Source organism: Desmodus rotundus, chromosome 5, assembly GCF_022682495.2.
Source record: "Desmodus rotundus isolate HL8 chromosome 5, HLdesRot8A.1, whole genome shotgun sequence".
Taxonomy (NCBI): Eukaryota; Metazoa; Chordata; class Mammalia; order Chiroptera; family Phyllostomidae; genus Desmodus; species Desmodus rotundus.
The window spans coordinates 100,913,741-100,935,664 of NC_071391.1; the positions used below are offsets into that span (position 1 = coordinate 100,913,741).

The 21,924-nt window shown below is 50.7% G+C and overlaps 1 protein-coding gene across 14 annotated transcripts in view; it reads left to right on the top strand.

Annotated features, from left to right (window-relative positions):
- INPP4A (inositol polyphosphate-4-phosphatase type I A) overlaps positions 1-21,924 on the top strand; it is a 118,695-nt gene that overhangs the window by 90,586 nt on the left and 6,185 nt on the right. For 10 of the 14 annotated variants that reach the window (XM_053923735.2, XM_053923740.2, XM_053923730.1 and 7 more), the window contains 8 exons: positions 1,672-1,704; positions 6,126-6,298; positions 7,271-7,394; positions 8,334-8,460; positions 12,504-12,644; positions 14,850-14,947; positions 16,494-16,606; positions 18,348-18,502. In XM_053923735.2, coding sequence (XP_053779710.1) covers positions 1,672-1,704; positions 6,126-6,298; positions 7,271-7,394; positions 8,334-8,460; positions 12,504-12,644; positions 14,850-14,947; positions 16,494-16,606; positions 18,348-18,502 — 964 coding nt within the window. Of the gene's footprint in view, positions 1-1,671; positions 1,705-6,125; positions 6,299-7,270; positions 7,395-8,333; positions 8,461-12,503; positions 12,645-14,849; positions 14,948-16,493; positions 16,607-18,347; positions 18,503-19,066; positions 21,706-21,924 lie in introns of those variants that run through there. The other 4 variants (XM_053923741.2, XM_053923733.1, XM_053923739.1 and 1 more) reach the window with 2 other exon arrangements.

Here is a 21,924-nt window from a genome sequence, read left to right on the forward strand (position 1 = left end):
TTTTCATCATTTGCTGCAGATCTGCCCCGTCACTTGGCTCACTGTCCTACAGACTTGGTCCAGAGCCTTGCCTGGCAGGTGGCGCTCACTCAGGGCCAGGGCTCTTTGGGATCCACTGGAGGCCCCGTAAGCCTCTCTGTGCTCCCCATTTTCCCCACAAGTGCCCACACCCTTTTCGCAGCCTGCACCCCGCTCCCCCCACCAGCATTTGTGGCCCCCATTACCTTCCACACGCACGCTTTCTTGTTCTCCTCGTCCCTGAAGAGTCATTCAGCCAGGACCAGGTTGTCCTTAAGTGTAAACCTGTGGGTTGCACCCAGGTTTGTGTGCACTGAGATTAGGTGCGAAAACAAGAGAAAGTTCATAGTGGTTATCGAATCTCAAGGGACTCCATTGACCTAAGACACAAGCAATTGGTCCAGGAGTACCCCAGGGGACCACTCCCACTCCCCTTTGATTGGAAGATGAGTTTACCCAGTGGCTTTAACCCCAGGCCTTCTGAGGAATTCCCCCAACCCAGCTGTCTGGGATTACCATGGAAGATCATAAAAATAGGCACTAGACTCTTGCAAAAGGCAGAAATATGTTTTTTTTTTCAAGGCCTGGGGTAATTCTCATGAGTCAGACAGGTGTGTAAGAGTCACTGTTCCACATCTCCACGCCACAGGGGTCACTCTCTGCTGGGCAATGAGCTCTAATGATGAGGTTGCAGTCTGCCGCTCACAGAGGCCTGCAATTACACTCTATTTCGGTCCCCTTTGCCAGGATGACTGGAAGGGAAGGATCCCTTGCCACCCACTTTCGGACAGCTCCACAGGTTTTGAAAGTCTCTGGTCCTAGCTATTCTTGGGGATCTGAAACTGCCTATTTCAATATCCTGAAGACATTCTCTGAACCAAAAAGTTTAGACAGCAAAGTAAAATAAGCTCTTACTGCAAATGATCCGTTTTCAAACTTGTTTTCTTTCAGGTGGCACACCCAGTAAACCAGGAAATTTAGAATTTTTAAAGGAAATGTGAAATCGAAATGAGTACTGCCCAATGTGACTCAATGTAGGTGAAACTGAATTAAAATTGGTATTCTAGGGACCTGGAGGGACATTCTAATTCTAGACTTCCCCCTGATCATAAAAGTTCTAGATTTGGCTTAAATTTGAAAGAGTGGCATAGATGTTTCTGGCATATTGGCTTCATCACTGGGTCCTACCTTTGGATCTCAGCAGCCAGGCTGTAGCCCAGGTTCCACTGGTCAACAGAGCAGTGGGAACCTCCAGGGACTGGTCAGGCTCTCTCATCTCAAGTTTGCTTCCAGTGTTGTGAGCCAACATGGGGCTCCATCACATGCAATGTGATGGATGTGGGCACTTCGTCACATTGCAGTGTGTTAGAGTGCTCACCATGGAAGAGCACTGTATGTTGACATACTAGCAACATGAATGTGCATGCCTGTGAATCAAGCTGTGTTTACTACCAAGGGGGCTCGGCTGCCGCGGAGCAGCTGGAGCACGTCTGTGACTTGTCAGGGAAGAGGCAGGCTGGCCCCACCTCTTCTCTGTTCAGGTTAGCCACCTTACTGCAAACTGTTGAAGCAGTTGCTCTAAGTGTTGAGTTGCTGGTGCTTGAACTGTGTGCTGCTCCTTAATCATCCATGTTGCCCTCCGTTTCTGTGCAGATTGCAGCCCCCCTCCTGAAGAGTCCAGCCCAGGTACGTGGTTCCTGCTCAAGGTGTCTGCAGATGTCTTTTTAATACACAGCTAGCATTTGTAGCTATGTTATCAGGTTACCTTATGCTCCCAGAGTTAGAAAGTAGTTTTAGGAGTTTCTTCATTGTGAGCATGCTTTTCTCAGTTTAGAGAGGGACCAGCTGGTCTGGGGACTGTGGCCTGAAGCAGGCCTACACATGCATTTTCTCCACTCACCCACCCTAAAGCCTTTCCAGATGAGTAAGTCCATGAGTGCATTGGGATTCCGGAAGCAGGTGACCTGATTTGGAGAGGTACACAATTGTAAAGGGTACTACCCTTGATTTCACCTGGACTTAGGAGCATCACATGGAGGGAATGGTTGGATAATAGATAGCCACCCAAATGTTGACACTCGTGATCACACAGCACCTCTTCTCTGAGTCTGGGTGCAGCTTTAGCTGTCAGGCACTGCTGTGGGCTTCCGCTGGAGTTAACACTGGAGATGGGGCTTTTGCTCCATTTCCTTATAGAAATGAAGGTTTATGGCTCTCGTTCAGGGGGCGGCAGACCACATGGCTGAGCCATCCTGCCAGGCGCCTGCTCTTGTAAATAGCATTTTCCTGGAAACCGGTCGTGCTCATGTGGTCACGTACTGTCTCTGGCTGCTTTTGCAGGGCGGTGTCAGAGGCCAGTAGTCGCTGTGGAGACCCCATGGCCTTCAAAGCCTAAAATATTTACTCTCCAGCCCTTGACAGAAAAGGAGTGTCAACCCCTGCTCTAGTTCATATGGAGTTTCCCAGATGTAGCCTGTGGTTTCCTCACAGTGAGAGTGGGGCCCCGAATAATATGTCATTTTCCTATACTCTAAAACAGTTGCACAATTGTCTGACGACCACATGTTCCTGACTGGATGTAATGTGAGCTAGCAGGACGCCGGCTTTGTATCTACAGGGCAGCACACAGGCACGTGTGGGGTTTCCCAGACTATGCCTGTCAGGTGTTAGCAAGGCCTCTCAGCTCGCAGCAGCAGCACCGGGGATCCAGCTCAGCCCCTGGGGGGTCACTGCTGGCCACAACCCCAGAACCCCATTGGTGTGAGCTCATTAGTGGGCTCATCTGATTGGGTTCATCATTCCCCACCCCAAAGTTGCTTTTAGCCCATTTACAGTTTTTCTTTCCTCAAAAAGTCAGTGTGGGGTCCCCCATCCCAAACCTCTAGACCCTCAGGGCCACCTAAGTCTTGGTAGACACACAGGTAGCTACTTGGTCCTGGCCCCGCCATTGCCGCTCGCGGCCTGCATCCTCTCCTCCCTCATCTCTGTCTCTGTGCTTCCAGTCCCCAGCTTCCCCCCACGGCCAGTCTGTGCCTTCTTGCTGTGCTGGTTTCCTGGAGTCTGCGGTAAAGTCCAGACCACACCCAGCTGCCACCACTAGGAAAGGGGCAGCAGCATGAACCTGTGCCCTGGAAGCTCAGGGTTCCCTCCGCAACAAAGTGTCCTGACGTTTATAGAATTAATGGGGAGACTAGTGGGTTCCCAGGCAGGCAGCACACAGGCTGTGCCTGGCCTGTAGGACTCTCCTGGCTTGTGTCAGCTGTGTCCTCTCTAGAAATGCTGGTGCATGTCCACAGTTGATGTCAAATGGACTAAAAGGTCCCCTGCCAAGAATTCCTTTGACTTTTACTGCAGAACTTTATGGAGTCTGGATTCTCTCTCTCTCTCTCTCTCTCTCTCTCTCTCTCTCTCTCTCTCTCTCTCTCTCTCTCTCTCTCACACACACACACACACACACACTTTCTCTTTCCCTTTCTCTTTTAATCTCCTTCCCTCCTTCCTTTCCCTATTAATAAGGAAAAATGCAACAGTATGGTCCATGGATTGGCTACCAACCAGGAAATGCTACAGGTTAGCAACAAGATAAGGAGCTTGCCCCAAACAGTGTGTTGGCTGCATCACTAAGGGCATTGTTAGTTGCTGCTCTTTTCTTTCATAGCAAGACTTTCTTGATGAAGGAAGCAGAGTAAATAACCCCTTCACCAACCCTAACGTCCCAGATACCTTACAGGTCCTGGATAGACGTCTTGTTACTGTCCCTGAAATTCGTTTTGTTTGGAAGTTTTACATTTTAATTTCTCCTCATATTGACCCAAAATGTATTACCCCCAACCCCTACTCTGAAGCACTGTCACATCACAGAAATCCACATGGACAAGTGGCCAGTCTTCCAGTGTGTCTTCCTCAGCCTTGCTGAGCCTGTTTCCTTACCTGTGTCAGTGGCTTAAGTGAGAAAATGGTTAAACAGTGAAGCGCTCAGCAGGCAGTGCGTGGGGGGGGGGGTGGCTCACGCTTAGTCTGAGCCCTTCTCTATGCCGATGGCAGACCCAGCCCCACCCCAGTCCTCATGTCCTCTCCTCCAGGACAAACACCCAGTGCTTTCTAACCACTCATTCTGTACTCCCAGGGCTTTTTCTGTTTCCAACTTTGTGTGTGTGTGTGTGTGTGTTTAATGTAGGAAAACAGTCATCCTTCTGTGGATTTTTTTGAAGGAGAAGTAGGCAACGTCAGAAGCAGCTGTGTGGAGAGGGCCTGTTCAGTCAGAAAGGACCACTCCTGTGTTTTGAGCATTTTCAGGTTAAAATGATCATAACTGTCATGTTAATGGCACATGTATATGCACATTAAGTGGAAAAGAAAGTAAAATTGCAGCAGTTGCTCTAAGAGCATTTACTTCTTCATGAATAGTCTTTATGACTGCTCACCTTTCCCCTGGACTTTCCGGCTACTAAAACTTAGTTGCCATTGGCCTTTGTTAATAGTTGCTGAATATAGTTGACATGCATTCAGCAGAGTTCTTCAAAGAAACAAAAACATGGTCTCTGAGATTTTTAGAGGAAGGACTTGGATATTATTTAGTAGATCGCTCCCATTTTGTCAAGCACCCGCACAACTGAGAGGGTCGAGGGGCCCGCCCACGGCCTGCCACGTCGGCAGTGGCACTGGGGCCCAGGACTCACACTTTCCACGCTTTGGTCCAGGGTTCTTTGTCATTGTGATTTATTTGCTAAGACCTTTCTGCTGTAGACTTTCTAAATTTAAGCCTGCTTTTTTCCATTACACATATAAATCCTTGTCCACATACAGTGCGCTGACGTATAGTTAGTTCATTGCCAAGTTTTGAATAGCTATGTATACTTCAAAAATCTACATTCACCAAACAGTATAGGGAAGTTCTTCTGCAGGTTTTAGGCATTTGTCTAAATTTGTTTTTCAATGAAGCACTAAACACCCAGTCAGAGAGCAGAGCCAGGTCGAGCTTCTTGCTGCGTTTATCTAAGGCAGAGAGCTTACCCTTCCTGCAGATGTTCTGCTCACGCGGCCCCAGGGCCTTCCCGAGTGCGGTGACATTTGTGGGCATTCTGTGGCTGACACCTCGTGCTCAGAGTCATCTGCTGGCCAGGGTTCACTCCACTGCCTCTGCCGCACTTGGTGTGGTGGGTGCACCCAGTGGTGATGACCGAGTGACTATTTCTGGGTTTGGTGACCTGGTAAAAATATAACTGATGAGAGCATGTCTTCTCCGTTTCAAATGTCTTCTAAATAGGAAGAAAAAAAGAGCCAAAGCCAAAAATACCTTTCACTCTGTTTTTCTCCCCTGAGGTTCTCTTTTTACAAAGTTGTTTTGGTACAGGGTCAAAGCTTCCTTATTTTCCTAAGAAAAGAAATCTAGGCTAGAAATAGATGACAGCTGGGCAGGAACGTCGGGGTGGGGAAGAGAGTGAGTGCGGAAGGGACGTTCTGGGAGCTGGAAACACGGGGAACCGCTGTGGGACAGTCTTTCTTCCAGATGTGCACAGGGGAATTCAGCCCAGTTGCACGAAGGTAGACAAGGATAGAGTTGTCCTTTGCTCTACGAGGACAGGAGTCTTCCTTAATACTTACATCGAGAGAAGCAAGGCAACAGGTCACTTTCCTGGGTGCCTTTATCCCCGGGTGGGGGACCATTGGTGCTGTCAAAGGGGCTTGGCCTTTGCAGAGTAATTTTCTTCATTTATCAACTTGAACTTGAGGTTTTTTTGTTTTTTGTTTTTGTTTTCTCTGTTTCCCTCAAAAAGAACAGTCTTGAGTACTTATATGTTGAGTTCCCATAGGTTCAGGAGACCAGGCCTGTGTCAGGGTCCCAGAAATAACATTTGAGTTTAATAGAAAGCTTCAGGCTGGAGGGTCAGAGACTGGATTGTATCCAGGCAGAACTTGGCACCATTTGGGGCCAGAGCATGGGCCAGGCAGAGTTAGAAGATGCAGAAAGGGTGGGACTGGGACTGGGAGTGGGAGTGGCAGTGGGAGAGCAGTGTGGGTGAGAGATGGGCACCTTGTTAGCCTTCCAGAACCTCATTCTTCAGTCTTCTCAAACGCTGTCTTCTCCCCTCACCCCCTGTGCTCAGGTGAATGGAGTGAGGCCCTTTACCCCCTGCTGACCACGCTCACTGACTGCGTGGCCATGATGAGCGACAAGGCCAAGAAGGCAATGGTCTTCCTGCTCATGCAGGACAGCGCGCCCACCATAGCCACCTACCTGAGCCTGCAGCACCGCCGCGACGTGGTCTTCTGCCAAACCGTAGGTCCCAGCACCTCCGCCCCAGAAAACAGGCAGAGGAAGCCGTTCCCCCTCTCTGTACTTTGGAGAAACCACAGATGGTGACATGTTCTTCCCCCTGTTGCTTTTACATTTATTCGACATGGAGCACTAGATTTTAACACAGAGGGAGGAAACTACTCAGTTGTCTGTGTTTAGGAGCGGGTCTGATTCCACACTGGCTTCCCTACCAATGGGCACTGGGAATGCACACACCTGTTCCTCCTGCCCCCAGGACATGGGGGTGCTGCCAATGGCTCAGGCCTCTTTGCTACCTTTTTCCCCGCTACAAATGAGTTTAGTGAGGGAGACACGGCTGTCCGCCGTCAGTGCAATCTGTTTTCTTGTTTATAGAACAGCAGGTGCTTAGTTCTGCAGCTGTGTATACTTCTGTGTTAGTGATTTCTGTTGTCCTCAGGGAATGGAAGAACTTAAATGAGTGGCACAGGTTTCATAGATGCCAGTCATCAATTTAGCCGAGGAAATGGCCATAGAGGGTTGGGCTGGCTTTCTGTGTGTTCTTACCCATCCGCATGAGACCTGTCTCATCCTGTGGAACATCTCCCACTGAGAAGACGGGCAGAGTGACTGTGTCCTCTCTCACTTCTGTTCCTTGTTGTGGTCACCTCAGGTTCTAGCCAGAGCTGGCATGGAACTGTGAGTATATAGACCCTTTCACTGAGGGGAATTAATTTGGCTTCCAGAAGGTTCTAGCCTAGGGGTAAATGCAGGGAGTTCAAGTCAGAGGCTGAGGCAAAACCAAACTTACCTTTGGGAACAACAGAGAAGCGAGCCTGGAGCATGGCACACTCTCCCTGGGGTCCCAGAGCTGGGTGCTTCCCACCCCCAGGCCCCACAGCAGATGCGTCCTGCTGAACCTCCATTGGAGTGAGGAAGTAGAGGAGCTGGGACCAGGGCAACTACCACTGGGTGAGGAGGTGTCTGTCCCCACAGCTGACTGCTCTCATCTGTGGCTTCATCATCAAGCTGAGGAACTGCCTGCACGACGACGGCTTCCTGCGGCAGCTCTACACCATCGGGCTGCTTGCCCAGTTTGAGAGCCTGCTGAGTACCTACGGTGAGACCCTGGGCTCCCACACCTTTGCCTCTGTGATCCGGGGTTTCGTGCAAGCGCACACATGTGTGACCCCATGCTCTCTTCCTAAATATTTTTCTGATTAAACAAATAACGTGCTGATTCAAATATATCCAACGTCGCCAAAATATGTAACCAAGAACCAGATGAGAGTCCTGTATAGTTACCCCCACCTGTTTGTTTTGTGGTTTTTGTTACGTATCTGGGGATCTTCCCAGTTGAAGATGGATGATGATTCTTTATGCCCCAACTTCCTGTAGGACCCTTAGAGTTCCTCCTGTGACAACAGTGTTGGTGTGTGTGTGTCTCTGCACATGGTCTGTGACCTTGTGGGCCCATTTCTGTAGCCACTGAATTACTGGAAAGTTGCTCTGCCAAATGGTAGAAATATGTTAAAATTTCATAGATATTTCCAAATTGCTTTCTAGAAAGGATCTTTCCTCCCTACCTTCATTTTTATTTATTCTGAGAATGTAAAAATAAATGTCTTTTAAGTGTTAATTTTTAGAATATAAGGCATCTAGTAAATATCAAGCTGTGTGCAGTGGAAGTATCTGGCTGCAATACTGTCTTTGTCCACTTCTGAAGAGCCAGCTCTTCCTTCTGAGGCTCTGTGCCTTTCTGTGTCCCTCCCCACACTGTCCTTCCTCAGGAAAGGGCTGGGCAGTGTGGGCTATGTTGCCACCAGCTGCATTTTTAATGTGACTGTGGGTTTCATAGCAGCATTTACTCAGAGAGGAGCGAGGTGCCCAGTGAAGAGGCTTAGACAGGCCCCTGCCCACACTCTCCCCACCTCTCGTCACAGCCACACCTGATTGTGCCACCTTTCATTTGTGCCCTACCCTATGACCAGGCTGAGTCCATGGGGAGAGTGGCAGGTCCCCTCCATCTAACAGCCCCCCTTCCCTCTTTTGCATCCAGGTGAGGAGCTGGCCATGCTGGAGGACATGAGCCTTGGAATTATGGACTTGAGGAATGTGACCTTCAAAGTCACTCAAGCCACTTCCAATGCATCGACTGACATGCTGCCTGTCATCACAGGAAATCGGTAGAAGTATTTTATTAAATTCTCAGAACTAGCAGTGTCTTAATTTATGTTTATTACCTGTCATGCACTCTTTTTACTAAATTAATTTTTAATTTTTTAATTACAGCTGACATACATTATTATATAGTTTCAGGTATACACCACAGTGATTAGACATTACATAAGTGATCATCCCGATAAATCTCGCACCCATCTGACACCACACATAGTTATTAGACTATTATTGGCTATATTCCCTGTGCTGTACTTTACAGCCCCAAGATTATTCTGTAACTACCAAATTGTGCTGCTTAATTCCTTCACCTTTTTCACCCATCCCCCCAGCGCCTCTCCCATCTGGCAGCCATAAGAACGTTCTCTCTATCCATGACCCTGATTATGTTCGACTTGTTTATTTTGTTTCTCTAGATTCAATCGTTGATAGATACATACTAATTGTCATTTTATTCATATTTTTGATCTTTTTTTCTTCTTCTTAAAGAAGACCCTTTAACATTTCATGTAATATTAGTTTGGTGATGATGAATTCCTTTAACTTTTTCTTGTCTGGGAAGCTCTTTATCTGTCCTTCCATTCTAAATGATAGTTTTGTTGGGTAGAGTAATCTTGGTTGTAGGTCCTTGCCTTTTATCACTTTTAATATTTCTTGCCAGTCTCTCTGGCCTGCAAAGTTTCTGCTCAGAAATCAGCTGATAGTCTTATGGGATATCCCTCGTGTTTTTTACTTAATATATTCCAAATCGCTAGTTTGATTCTCAGCTTCATCTACTCTATTGTTGATTCCCTGTAAATTAGTCTTCATTTCAGTTAGTGTATCCTTCATTTCTGACTGGTCATTTTTTGGGGCTGTTGATGGTCTCGCTAAGTTCATTGTGCATCCTTATAACCAGTGTTTTGAACTCTGCATCTAGGGGATTGCTCATCTCCATTTTGTTTAGTTCTTTTTCTGGAGTTTTGTTCTGTTCTTTCACTTGGGACATTTTTTTTGTCTCCTCATTTTGGCAGCCCCCCTGTGTTTGTTTTTTTGTATTAAGTAGAACTTCTGTGTCTTCCGGGCTTGGTAAAGTGGCCTTAATGTAGTAGGCATTGTGTAGGGTCCAGTGGTACAGCCTCCCTGATCACCCAGGCTGGGCACTTGAGGTGTACATACCATGTGGGCTGTGTACACCCTCCTGTTGTAGCTGAGTCTTGATTACTGTTGGCGTGTCAATGGGAGGGATTTACCTCCAGGCTGATCATCAGCAAGGACTGACTGTGACACTGACTACAGCCCTCTGACCACCATGGAGGATCAGCTGTGCAGGGGGCCCACTCCACAGAGCAGAACTTACTTCACTGGGGCTCTGGTGCCTGCTGAGTCTGCCCCTTGAATGTACCGCTTGTGGAGATGGTTGGATGGTGGTGCTTCAATGTGGTCTGAGGCCTTCTGGGAGATGCAGGCCAAGATCAACTGCCTCCTGTGTTCTGCCCAGGGCCAACCAACACGAGCTTTAAAGCGATATGCAGGTAGCTGCTATATGTTCTGGGCTTGAAGGTGCCCAGACGAGGCCAAACTGTGAACCAAGGCTGGCTGCTGCTGGTGCCAGGGCTGGGACCACTTGGTGAGAGGTATGGGGCATGCAGAGACCAGATGCTGCTTGTTTGAAAGATTTTAGGAAAATCTGAAGCATGAGTCGAGACAGGCCATTGGTATGGAAAAGCCACTGGAACAGCTTGGGTGGGCCTGAAAGTTGGGTGTGGCCTCAGAGAATCACCAGGGTAGGGTTAACAGTGTGAGCCAGGTTGATGGAGTCTCAGATATGACACCTGCCTGGCTGCTCTTTAGGGGAAGGGCTTAGAAAGGAAACACTGGTCTCTGCCAACAGTTCTGTCTGGGAGAAAGCTGCCCCCCAGCTCTTGCCCTGATGCCAGACAATTTAGTTCCTCCCCATGTGGCTCTGGTGCCTTTCAAGCTGCTGCCCCAGTGCTGGTGCTCAGAGGGAGTGAGTCTGAGGAAGTCCATGTGGGGGCCCTTTAAGAGGAACTTCTAGGGCTCCAGCTGCCCTTTGTCTCCCTCAGCCTAAATCTCCACTGGGTTTTACAGCCAGAAGTTATGGACACTTCTCTTCCCGGCACTGGAATCCTGGACTTGGTGGCCTGGTTGGGGCTGGGACCTCTTACTCCATAGGGGGGACCTCCACAGCCAAGATAATCCCTCACAATTTTTATTCTGCACACGTGGGTGTGGGACCAGCCCAGTACATGTTTCTGCCCCTCCTGTTGTTATCAAACAAAAAACCTTGGAGATTTGTCTGCCTATTGCCACAGAAGCCAAACTTGGGAGGCAGATGCTGGGGCAAAAGGAAAGAGGTTTTATTCAGGTGCTGCATCATCTGGGAGAATGGCGAACTCCTGTCTCAAAGCTCACCTCCTCTGCAAGACCAAGACCAAAGTCAGTGTCCAGAGTTCCTGCTTCATTTTAAAGTACTGTCCTTTGGAGCCCACAGGTGACTACTAAGTAGTCATCTAGGTAGCTTAGCTTTTTCCCAATGACAGTTCATTTCAAGCTCCCCCCTGGAAGCTGTGTGTGGAGTCTTTGTGGCCATGGGCCACGTGGCTGCCGTGGTCACAAAGTCGTTTGAACGCACTAACCAGTGTGTCACCAGGTGGGCAAGAGACTGAGAGAGAGGCTTCCTTATGAAGGCCATGGGCTCCATGGCTGCTAAGGCCACGTGGCCCATGGAGAGAATAGGTGAGCCCACCGTCCAAATGCAGATCATGAACCAGGAAGCCAGAGAAAAGAGAGTGAGTTTTCTGTTCCTCTGGGACTGTGTTTGGGTGTGGGACGGACCAGGGGCTTTCACAGCCTTTGGGTGGGTTCACCTCCCAACCAATCTCTTCTTTCCCCAGGCTAGACTGACAGGCCTCTTTGGTCCAGCGCTGCCCCCACTGCCATTTTGACTTCAATGGCGCATGTGCCTGCCTTCCTCCAATTGAACCCCAATCTGGTACTGGGAGTGGAGGGAGGTCTTTTTCCTCTATCCAATTATCTTGTTAGCCTTGCACATGCTCAGTGTAGGAACCTCCCCCTGCCACCATCTTGGCCAATGGGGAGACTTCCCTGACCCATCAACTCCACACCTCCCATGCCCTAGTCCCTGCAGGCAGTGAGTTGCCCTCACTCAGAGCCCACTAACAGCACCGACCCATAGGCCTAAGCAAAGGATCCCTGGAAACCCCATACAGCCTCTCATGCAGCACTAAGGGCAACCTCAGTGGGAGGGATGGGGCGTCTGCTCCAGGGACGGAGTGTTCACAAGGCTTGCACTCAGTTACTCGGGCAATGCAGCATCACAGCACATGGAAGTGCAACCTGGCACTGCATGCATTGCACTGAGAAACTCGGTGCCGTCACTATTACACTGGGCCGTTCGTATAGGTATTCTTTGACCACCTGCATGCCCTCGGTACTCAAACCTCTGACTTCTGTCCCTAAGGAGTGTGGCTTGATGCACAAGTGGCTCCCAGGTCCCATTCCAAAGGCCTAGCTAGCTCTATCCTTTTGGCAGCTCCTCCTGTTCCCCACCCTCAGCCTGCTCCCAGCACTGCTACAGGCCAGAGCCTCCTCATTGGTCCAGACAGGCTGTCTACTGGTAACACAAGTAGTCTTGTAGTGGCTTCTTCTTTAATTCCCTAGTTGTAGGACTTCCATTCAGCCAGACTTTGGGTGGTTTTGAATAATGGTGGTTTTGTAGTTTAGTTGTAAAGATGTGGTTGGGGGAGGAGGTGAGTATTGCATTTACCTCACTGACATCTTGACCAGAAGTTACTGCCATACACTGTTCATTTTTGTTTTATTGTTTCATTCAGTTAAAAGTGCTGATCACAGCTCTACATTAATTTTACCCTTTAAAGGTCACACCCAGCAGTTTGGAAATCACTGAGCCAGATGGCCAGCCCACACTCCATGTTGAGGAGAGCTGGTTTTCCTCTTCTTACACACCTCCTCTCCCACCACCTCATCACAAGCCTAACCCCTCCTCATCCTCTCTCCTGTTTCCTAGGGACGGGTTTAATGTGCGGATACCTCTGCCGGGCCCCCTGTTTGATGCCCTGCCTCGGGAGATCCAGAGCGGCATGCTGCTTCGGGTGCAGCCCGTCCTCTTCAACGTGGGCATCAACGAGCAGCAGACACTGGCTGAGAGGTGTGTGCTCTGCCATCGCAGGGACCGGAGTAGCTGGGATGGTCAGTGAGATGATGTAGAAAGTGTACTTGTCCCTCTTCAGTTTCTGAGTGCTGGGTGGACTTTGTCATCCCTTCCTTCCTTTGGCCAACAGTCTTTAAGTGCAACTATATACCCAGCCCTGTCTTTGGTGGTGGGGACATGCGATGAACCAGACATGGCCCGTGTCCTCAAGAGACTTGGGCTGGTAGGAGAGATGTGGGTGCAAGGATGAAAATAAATGCAGGGAGTAGGGGCCCTAACAAGGTCTGAGAGGGCCTGTGAGAGCTTTCCTGTAGAGGGTGATTGCTAAAGTGGGATTTGAAGAGTAAGTAGGAATTGGTCAGATAAGGAGATAAAAGAGGACCCTGGCTTCCCAGGCCAAGAATGCTGAGCAAAGACAGGAGGGGACAGACTGCCTGAGGGCCAGAGGCCGGCCCCAGGCAGGATGGGCAGTAGTGAGGTTAAGCCTATGTGCAGGGTTGAGAGCCACACCTTCATCCTAAAGGCTTAGGCCTGTAAACTCCCTCCAGGGTCACCTTCTAGGCAGCAGGGAGGAGTCATTTGTGCAAGTGTGTGCGTGCACATGTACCGAACACGTGTTGCAGAGGAAGAGGGGTTTGGATGTGTGTAACCTGCAGTGAACTTTATCACTAGTACATAAAAATCTTTCTGACTTCACATTGTATTCATGTGCTTTGTGTGCTTTAAAACAGAAAGATCTCTTTCTGTTAAGGACATTTGATCTCCAGGATGATAGGCTATATTCCTACTGGGCTTTTAACCCAATGGATGTTGACCCGTAGGTGTAGGGTCATCCCACTTAGCAACTGTGGGGAGAGAGATGGGAGAGCTGTTAGCAGGGCAGGACATGGTCAGGTTTAGTAGATGGCTTGCTGGCTGTGTCCTGAATGATGTTAGGGCACAGTGTGCTGAGGAGGTTATTGGAAAGAGTCCAGCCAGAGGCAGGCAGGGGCCATGTGGGTGGCAAGCGATTTCAGCAGTGAAATTGAAGGCTGGGTCTTCAGTTGGGCAGGTGTGAGGGAGACAGTGAGGAGAATGACAGCCAGGTTTCTAGATTGGCAGTGGGAGTTGGAGTGCTTAGCTCAGGAGCCAGGAGCTCATGCTCTGGGCAGATGGAGGAGCCCATTTCAGGGAGAGTGGGTGTGTCGGGGCCCTGCAGGGAGCTTGTCCCAGGGAGGAGAACTACATCTGCTGCGAAGGCAGCTGCCATTCCCACTGACTCTGGAGAGCAGTTTTGGGAAGGGCTGAGGCAGTGTCCTATCTCAGTGAGCGAGGTGGCAGGTGGAAGAGGACGTGATGGTAGGGTGAGTACAGGGCTTTTATTTTGCTCCTGGGACACTCCACAGCTCATGAACAAGCTCTGCTGCCATGCCCCAGGGTGATCCCCAAGGCAGCAGGTACCCAGAGGAAAATCCATGTGGTCCTCAGAGGTGGACAGGCTGAGATGGACGCACAGGAAGGAGTCCTGCCCTCTGAGCAAGGACATGGGGCCATGAAGAGGCTGCTATGCAGGGAGATCACACAGCAGGGAGGGGTAGAGCTGGACTGCGCGCCAGGCCTTGAAGCCAGTGCAGAGCCTGCATGTTTTTGTGACCGCTTTGCACCTTCTTGGTGCTGGCTCCTCTCTGCCTGTCTCTTACGCCTCGCATGTCTTGATGCCTGCGAGGTGGGCAGGGTGAACCTGCGTGGTGAGAGGAGCTAGAGTCTCCACACAGTCCAGGAGGAGCAGCTGCGGGTGTGGTCATTCAGCAGGCAGTGCAGCTTCAGACCACGTACAGGACTGTGTCCTCACTCCCCAGCCTTCACCCCGCCACTGTCCCCTCTCCTAAGTCCCTCCAGGGTGGGAGGACATGGGACTCCCAGCCATGCGCAGTCAGGGTTTCTGTGCTGTGCTCTGCTGTGCTGCGTTGTGCAGGGGGCTGGTACAGACTGAATTCTCCTAAACTCTTAGGCATATCTGTAACCCATTGTGCATGGCTCCCACTAATGAAAGGGGTTTGAACTTGTCACCAGCACAGTGGAGACAACCTTATGCTTGGAGGAGGAACGTGGCTCAGAATTTGATGTGTACAGTAAATGTTTGAGAAAATCTTTGGTGCACTGTGGTTGTAGTAGAAGAAAGTGACATTAACCAACTAACAGTGTCTCCTGTGACCTCCAAAGGTTTGGCGACACATCTTTACAAGAAGTTATCAATGTGGAGAGTTTGGTGCGATTAAATTCCTACTTCGAGCAGTTTAAGGAAGTTTTGCCTGAGGATTGTAAGTGTTTCTTCATTTGTGGTAGGTCCAACCCTTTGATATCACTTTGGGAGTTTGTGTGCTTCCTGCCACTCCGGCTGCTTTCTGGCCTTCCAGGTGCTGCCTCCTTCCTTGCTCACTGTCCCTCGTGACAGCCCTTTTACCTGCTCAGACTCTGCATGGTCGAGACCCCACCCAGAGAACTATCCTTGGATTGCAGTCCCAGGGGTCTCCTTTCTGGCTGGTCCTCTTCCACCTACATCACACAGGCCTCTGTCACACTCTGTCTTAGTCACTGGCAAGCCCTGTGGGCAGGAAGGGGGAGTTCTGTGCTTAGCATTTTGGGGGGTGGACAGTTTCCAGTGATGGAAGGCCCCAGGAGATGTTAACATGGCCTGGTGATGAAGCCAAGGAAGGGTGTGGCTACAGGAGCAAAAGCTACCTGGGCACGAGCCTCTCCAGGGCGGAGCCAGCAGCTCTGGACTGTGACCCAGGGGGTTGGGGGAATGGCAGCCATGTAGCCTTTAGCCCCTGCAGAACTGCTGGTCTGTGAGGCTGAGCGGGTAGAACCCACCCGGTGAACACCCCTCTGGCTGCTCTGTTCGTCAGTAGGCAGGTGTTCACTGGGAGGGGCGGTGGGGGGCCAGGAATAAGCTGCAATTCATCTGGGGAAGTAAGATGGTCTCCTCCAGGACACTGAATTCTCATTTGTCTCAAACTTGCCTCCTCTGGGCACCCACAGCCTGCATCACAGACCAAGCCTGTTTCCGTTCCGGTGTTTCTGCGCTGTCCTCTGACTGGCATGGCACTGAGAGTATGAAATGATTAGCACAGGATCCTGTGTCCACCGGGGTGAGGTTTTACAGTGGGCACTACATGTGCATCTAAATCCCAGAATTTGGTGTATTTGGCTTTGATCTGGAGACTTAGGCACCATGACTGTTATCCGTAGCCCTGACCTTGAGATTCCTCTTTTCCTCTGATGATCCAGGAGTCTGAACATCCCAGGTTTATTAAGTGAGATGGCCATGTGACTGATCTTTGGTGTGAGCGGTCCGGGAAGGGTTTGGAGATGTCATGGCAGAGGGAGCTGTTGGAGAGGGTGGGAAGACACCTGCCTGGGCCACTCCAAGGCCACCTGCAGGAGGCTGCCCTTCCCACATCCCTCAGCGATGGCAGAGCCTACCTAGTGGTTGACACCACTGCCCAAAGCATCCTCCATCTCTGGGGAAGGTTGTGAAGACTAGATGGGTCCTCCTCACTCCTACTTCCCTCCCTCCTGCCCTTGGCAGTTCAGTGTCTGCCTTCCAGCTTCTTGGAAGAGCTGAAATGGGATGAAGCAAGTGCCCTTTGCAGGTGGAACCGAAGTGGCAGTGGAAGTAATTTAGTGCTCACCACACTGGCAGCCAGGTCCGGGGCCTAAACACACCCCTGCGTTCTTGCTTAAATTGCACTGAACTTCCACCTTCAGACAGAAACCCTTCATCTTGCCATTTCTGAGCCTAGACAACTCACAGGGCTGCGCGCCTGGGCATGGTGGCAGCTCCCAGCTCCTCTTCTCTTCCAGGCTTGCCGCGGTCTCGGAGCCAGACGTGCCTGCCAGAGCTGCTGCGGTTCCTGGGCCAGAACGTCCATGCCAGGAAGAACAAGAATGTGGACATCCTCTGGCAAGCTGCTGAGGTGTGCGTCACCATGAGGAAAAGGGTGTTACTGTAATATTAATAATAACAACAGTAACAATCCAGACCTGGGCCAGGAATGGAGAGGGCGCATTTCTCCATGTGGACACAAGGGAAAGACACTGAGCGTGTCCACAAACTCGGGCAGATACTCAGAATTGCCTGTGACTTTCAGGCTCCCTGAATGCTGATAAGCTTGACACAGAATCTGTGCCATGGGGCACTTAATAACCAGGCTGATGGTTGTTGTCACCCTCAGACACCTGCATTTGATACCAGCTAAACTCCCTGCCTCCTGCATCTTGGAATAGGCCCAGAGACAGACTGTGGTGACTGGTACAGTCCCTGTAAATGCTTTATCATACGCAGCAGCTCGGATCTCCTCTATGACCTGAGTGTCTAACATTCCAAATATGTGGGGTTCTAGGTCCCTGCTCTGAGCCTGGTGTCACAGCCGTTTAGTGGTGAGTTGTTCACTCACCCCTCACGGGGCGGGTTTAACTCATCTCCACGGAGCACTGGGACCTGTTTGTCTTTGGGACTCACAAGTGGCCCCACATGGCATCCCAGCTCCCTGCCTGCCCTGGGTACAGAACCTGGGGGCAGTTGGGGGGACTGTCCCCCCACAGTGTTACAGATAGCAGTGGATGCAGAGACCTCTGGTGCAGGTCCACAGGCCCTGTCTGAGCCCCTTGTGGCCAGATGGTTTGGAATTCACAGATGTCCTTATTTCAGAAGTGACATGGCATACAGTTGGTACATATGCATGTAACGTGGAACACGTATGTGATTTAACATCCCAGGAGACTCTGGGAAACACTCTGGAATCAAACCGATTAATGCTGCTTCACTGAAAAGCATGATTATTTATACAAAAGGGGTAAATAAAAATTATAAATAGGCTTACACCAGCTCAGCTCTGGATCTGCTGCCAAATGAAGCTGCTGCAGACTTACTCAGAAAATCTTTTGTTTTAGGGCTTTTTGGGTTTCGGGACTGTGTACCAAGGATTGTACCCAGGGATGCAGATGAAGTGACCCCAGACATCCTTACCATGGGGCGAGGGGATGCCCTGAGGTGTCCCTTTCCCAGCCTGGAGGTGGCCCACCAAGCGAGCTCCTCATATGTGAGGGGCAGGCACACTGGCACCTTGCCTGTGCCAGGGCCTGAGGGAGGTGGAGTATGCATGGCCTGTGGGGCCTGGTGGTCAGGAGGTGGCCTTCTGAATTGTCCCCATCTGTGTGGGACAGGAGAGTAGAGACCAGTGGGTCTGTTTTGTGCCTTCCAGAAAGGTCTAAGGACCTGACCAGGGCCTTGGCCTTGGCATTCTTTGAGCTGCTCTGACTTCCTTCCTTGAGTTGGTCTTTGCTGCCCCTCCACCCATCCTCAGAGTGGTCAGCAGCAAAGGGCTGGTTGATGAGACGGTGTTGTCATAGTTTGGAAGAAGGTGACACTCCTAAAGGGAGGGGCTCTGAACTGTGAAAGAGCACCCTGTGAGTGCAGGCACACGCCACCTGTGCGGCAGGGCGGGGTGGCCCCAGGGCAGGGACCACTCGCCATCTCCACCCCTGGAAGGACACGAAGCTCCCTGAAGCTGGGGAGCCGGTACAGAGGGAGTGGCTGGGCCTAGGACTGAGCTGTCACCTCGTCCCCTGCTGGGCCCTCCGGAGCCTGTGTCTCGTGTGGAGTGTGTCTCCATTCTGCAGCCACCTTCTAAGCACAGCCTGTGTTCCTGTTGGCAGATCTGCCGCCGCCTTAATGGGGTCCGGTTCACCAGCTGCAAGAGCGCCAAGGACCGCACGGCCATGTCGGTGACGCTGGAACAGTGCCTGATCCTGCAGCACGAGCATGGCATGGCCCCACAGGTCTTCACCCAGGCCCTGGAGTGCATGCGCAGGTGAGTCCGTGCCCACCCCTCCGTCCCCCCTGCTCCCTCCCCGGGCTCCCCGGCACAAGGCCCCTTGACGCCAGCGTCATGCTCTGGTTTGACTTTGGAAATTTTGCTAGTGTCTACAAAGTCAAACTACTGGCACTATCAAATTGAGACAATGTTCTCTTTTAAGTCAAGGGGGAGATAAAGAGCTAGCAGCCTCTGGAGCAGAACTGCACGGAAACAGGTAGAGACAGGGGCCAGCTCAGGCGTCAGGAGTGATACAGGGAGCACCTCGTGAAAGCCATGTGTCACATGGCATTCCCCCAGCCACCAGCCTTGCTGTGGGTGTGACTTACGGCCAGAGCTGTCTCAGCATGTGTCTGCTGTTTACATCATTCGTATGTCTCCGAGTGACAAAAGCGTGTCTGCAGGTTGCACTGGTCCGCTCTGCTTCTTCCCTAGCAGTCGACACAATTTGCTTTTATGAGCAAAGTGTCAGATGAGTGTTCTGTGGCGACGGCAGCCACCCGCCCGCCTGTCTGTGGGCTGTGGCGACCTCACCCTAATAATGTTCTGATTCCGAGACAGCAGGCGTGTTTGCAGAATGAAACCCAGGACTCAAAAGTGTCTGCTGTTGACTGATGCCTTGTTTCAAGCACTGCCGGGGAGCACCCTACCACACATACCAAAAGAAAGGATAAGAAACCTGGTTTTCCTGTCTCCTTCACTGTAGTCACCAATGCTGTCACAGTCTCGTTTGCGAGTCACTCCTACTGAATGTTCTGCCATTTGTCCTCTCACCAGATTCTTTAAAGCGTTCGACTCTCTTATCCTTTCTGTATGTTTCTGCCGTTTGGCCTTCTCACAGTGGTGCACAAATGCCAGGCCTGAGCTCTTGCCTCTTGGTAACATAGCATTTTGTAAAACTAAAATTGTTCTGTCTCTGTTTTGCCTTTCCAAGTTCATCTACACCTCTCCGTTTTCTCAGAACACACTTTCAGAAAGTTCACCACTCTCCCTGCCTTAGCCTCGGGAAAGCAGTGGAGGCTTAGAGACCCCTGCCCAGAGTGCCCTTGACCGAGGGCCTGTCCCCATGGAGTTTATGCCTTTCAGGCTCAGTGTCCCTGGTGCCACTGGAGTGGCAGGGCCGGGCTTCCAGCCACACCTGTGCGCTGTTGTTATCCGAGAGGCGGTGGGAGGCACTGCTCTGGTGACGTGCAGACCTCAGCCAGCAAAGAAACAAGGGACCTGGATGGGGGATGCCCTGGGAGCAAACACTAGGAGCAAACACTAGGACCAGGTCCACTCAGGAGGGCGCAGGAAGCCTGAAACATCGCTGGAGGCAATGGACGAAGCTGCAGTTTTCCTGTTTCACATGCATGAGAACACAGGGCTCTTTGGGAAAAACAGTAATGCTGGGAAAACAGAAGGCAGCAGGAAAAGATGAAACCCAATATGGGTTGGATTGACTCCCTAAAAAAGCCTTAGGCGTGAGTTTACAGAAGCGAACAGGGCTGTTGAGGACGGGACACTGTGGACATCAGTCATTCATGGGGTCGCCAGGAGTCGGGGCTGACTCAGCGGAACGTGATACACAGCATTCAGGAGACCGGGCCCTGAGCCAGGTGTACAGCTGATACGTAACCTCTGTCCAGTCTTGACTTCTGGAACAAATTCAGTGACGACAAGAGTTGATCCTGACTGCATCTGAAGGGCTCAGGAGACCAGGGAGGAGGAGGCTCCTCAGCCATGTGGCTGCCCCACCAGCTGCCTGTAGCCACCTGGGGTGAAGGGGCCGTGCCCACACGCACACAGATTGGTATTACAGTTTAACATACAAAGCACATACAGTTTACACATACAGTTTTTACTTTTTATTACAGAATTAATTGACACTCCTTATAGGAAAATTAGAAAATGCAGTGGTTCACACAAATGCACACCACAGAAAAATTCTCCATATTCCTATCAGCAGGTAACAGTGCTAACACTTGATATATACTCTTTCATAGATGCACACGTACAGACACGCACAGGGGTGTGAGTGCGGTTAATCCACACACTGCTTACCCAGTCCCCGAATGAAACAGAAAATCGAACACACACAAGCACAAAGACATGCGCAGTTCTGCCTGCTGGTTTGAGGCCGCTTTTTTCATTTAACGCTCTTGTGAGCATTTTTCAGGTTAATAAACATAGACCTTCTTGTGGTTAGCACAGCATAATGTATCCAATTGGTGGTCACTGACTGTTTAAGCTGTTATCGTTTGGGGCACTTTAAATGGCACAGTGAGTGTCCTTATGTGTTCTCCTGGCCACACTTTCCCCATTGAGTTCTTAGGTTAAAGAGTGTACATCTTTGTGAGGCCTTTAAATGACACCAACAGGCTGTTGCCCTACCAAGTCACACGCCCTCCCCGTCTCGCAGCGACTGCTCATCCACCATCTGGGTGTTTCCATTCCTGTCACCGTTCTGAGCACTCCTGACTCCCTGCAGTTGGTGACGTCTTCTTACCTCATGGGAGGACCCCCGGTCCTGAGCAGGGAAGGGCCCTCCTCCCATGGGAACAGGCACCATTCCCTTGGTCTCTGCTCCCTCTCTGAAATCCCCACCCACCTCCAATGATTTTATCTTTTTAAAGTTTCTTATTTATGTTTTTCTGAATTTTCTAGATCTCTATAGTGAACATGTATTACAATAATAACTGTGTCTAAGAAGTTATTAAAAACAAGGCTCGATCCCATTTCACCTCTGCCTGCCCCCAGAATCCTCTCAGCACCAGCCCAGGGTGCTGTCCCGATTGCCACCTTGTCCTCTGACCTTGTAGCACCTCAAGCTCTGGCCACATGCATTTGCTTTAAGGTGACACTGTTACACTTGACTTCTGGGTTTTCTGGATTGTCCTGTGTGGGGAAGACAGGTTCGCTCATCACCCACAAGCCCGAGGGGCAGGGTCACGGGCCCTAGGGAGGCAGCAGTAGATAGTGGCTGTGCCCTTAAGTGAAGGTGCGCATTTTGGTGCGCTTGCTGTCTCCCTTGTATCTGACCTGAGGAAAGTAGAGCGTGCAGGCCAGGGTGGGTGTAAGAGAGAAGTGGGTGTAAGGGCCAAAGCTGATGCCCAGGCTGGCCTTCTCCTGGAGGCCCAGGGTGAGTAGTGGCAGTGTTGTGCTAGCAAATGTTGAGCAACCAGCAATCTCTCCAAAAAAAAAAAGAAAGAAAGAAAGAAGAGAGAGAGAGAGAGAGAGAGAGAGAGAGAGAGAGAGAGAGAGAGAGAGAGAGAGAAAGAAAGAGAGAGAGAGAGAAAGAAAGAAAGAAAGCCCCAAACCCCTGATCGGTAGCATTTGGCAATTCTGTGGCATAAATACTCCCACTGGGGCCTACTTAAGCTACCAGTAGGACACTGTGGGACACGGAGTTGGGAAGAGATGTGTACACATGGCTTTCC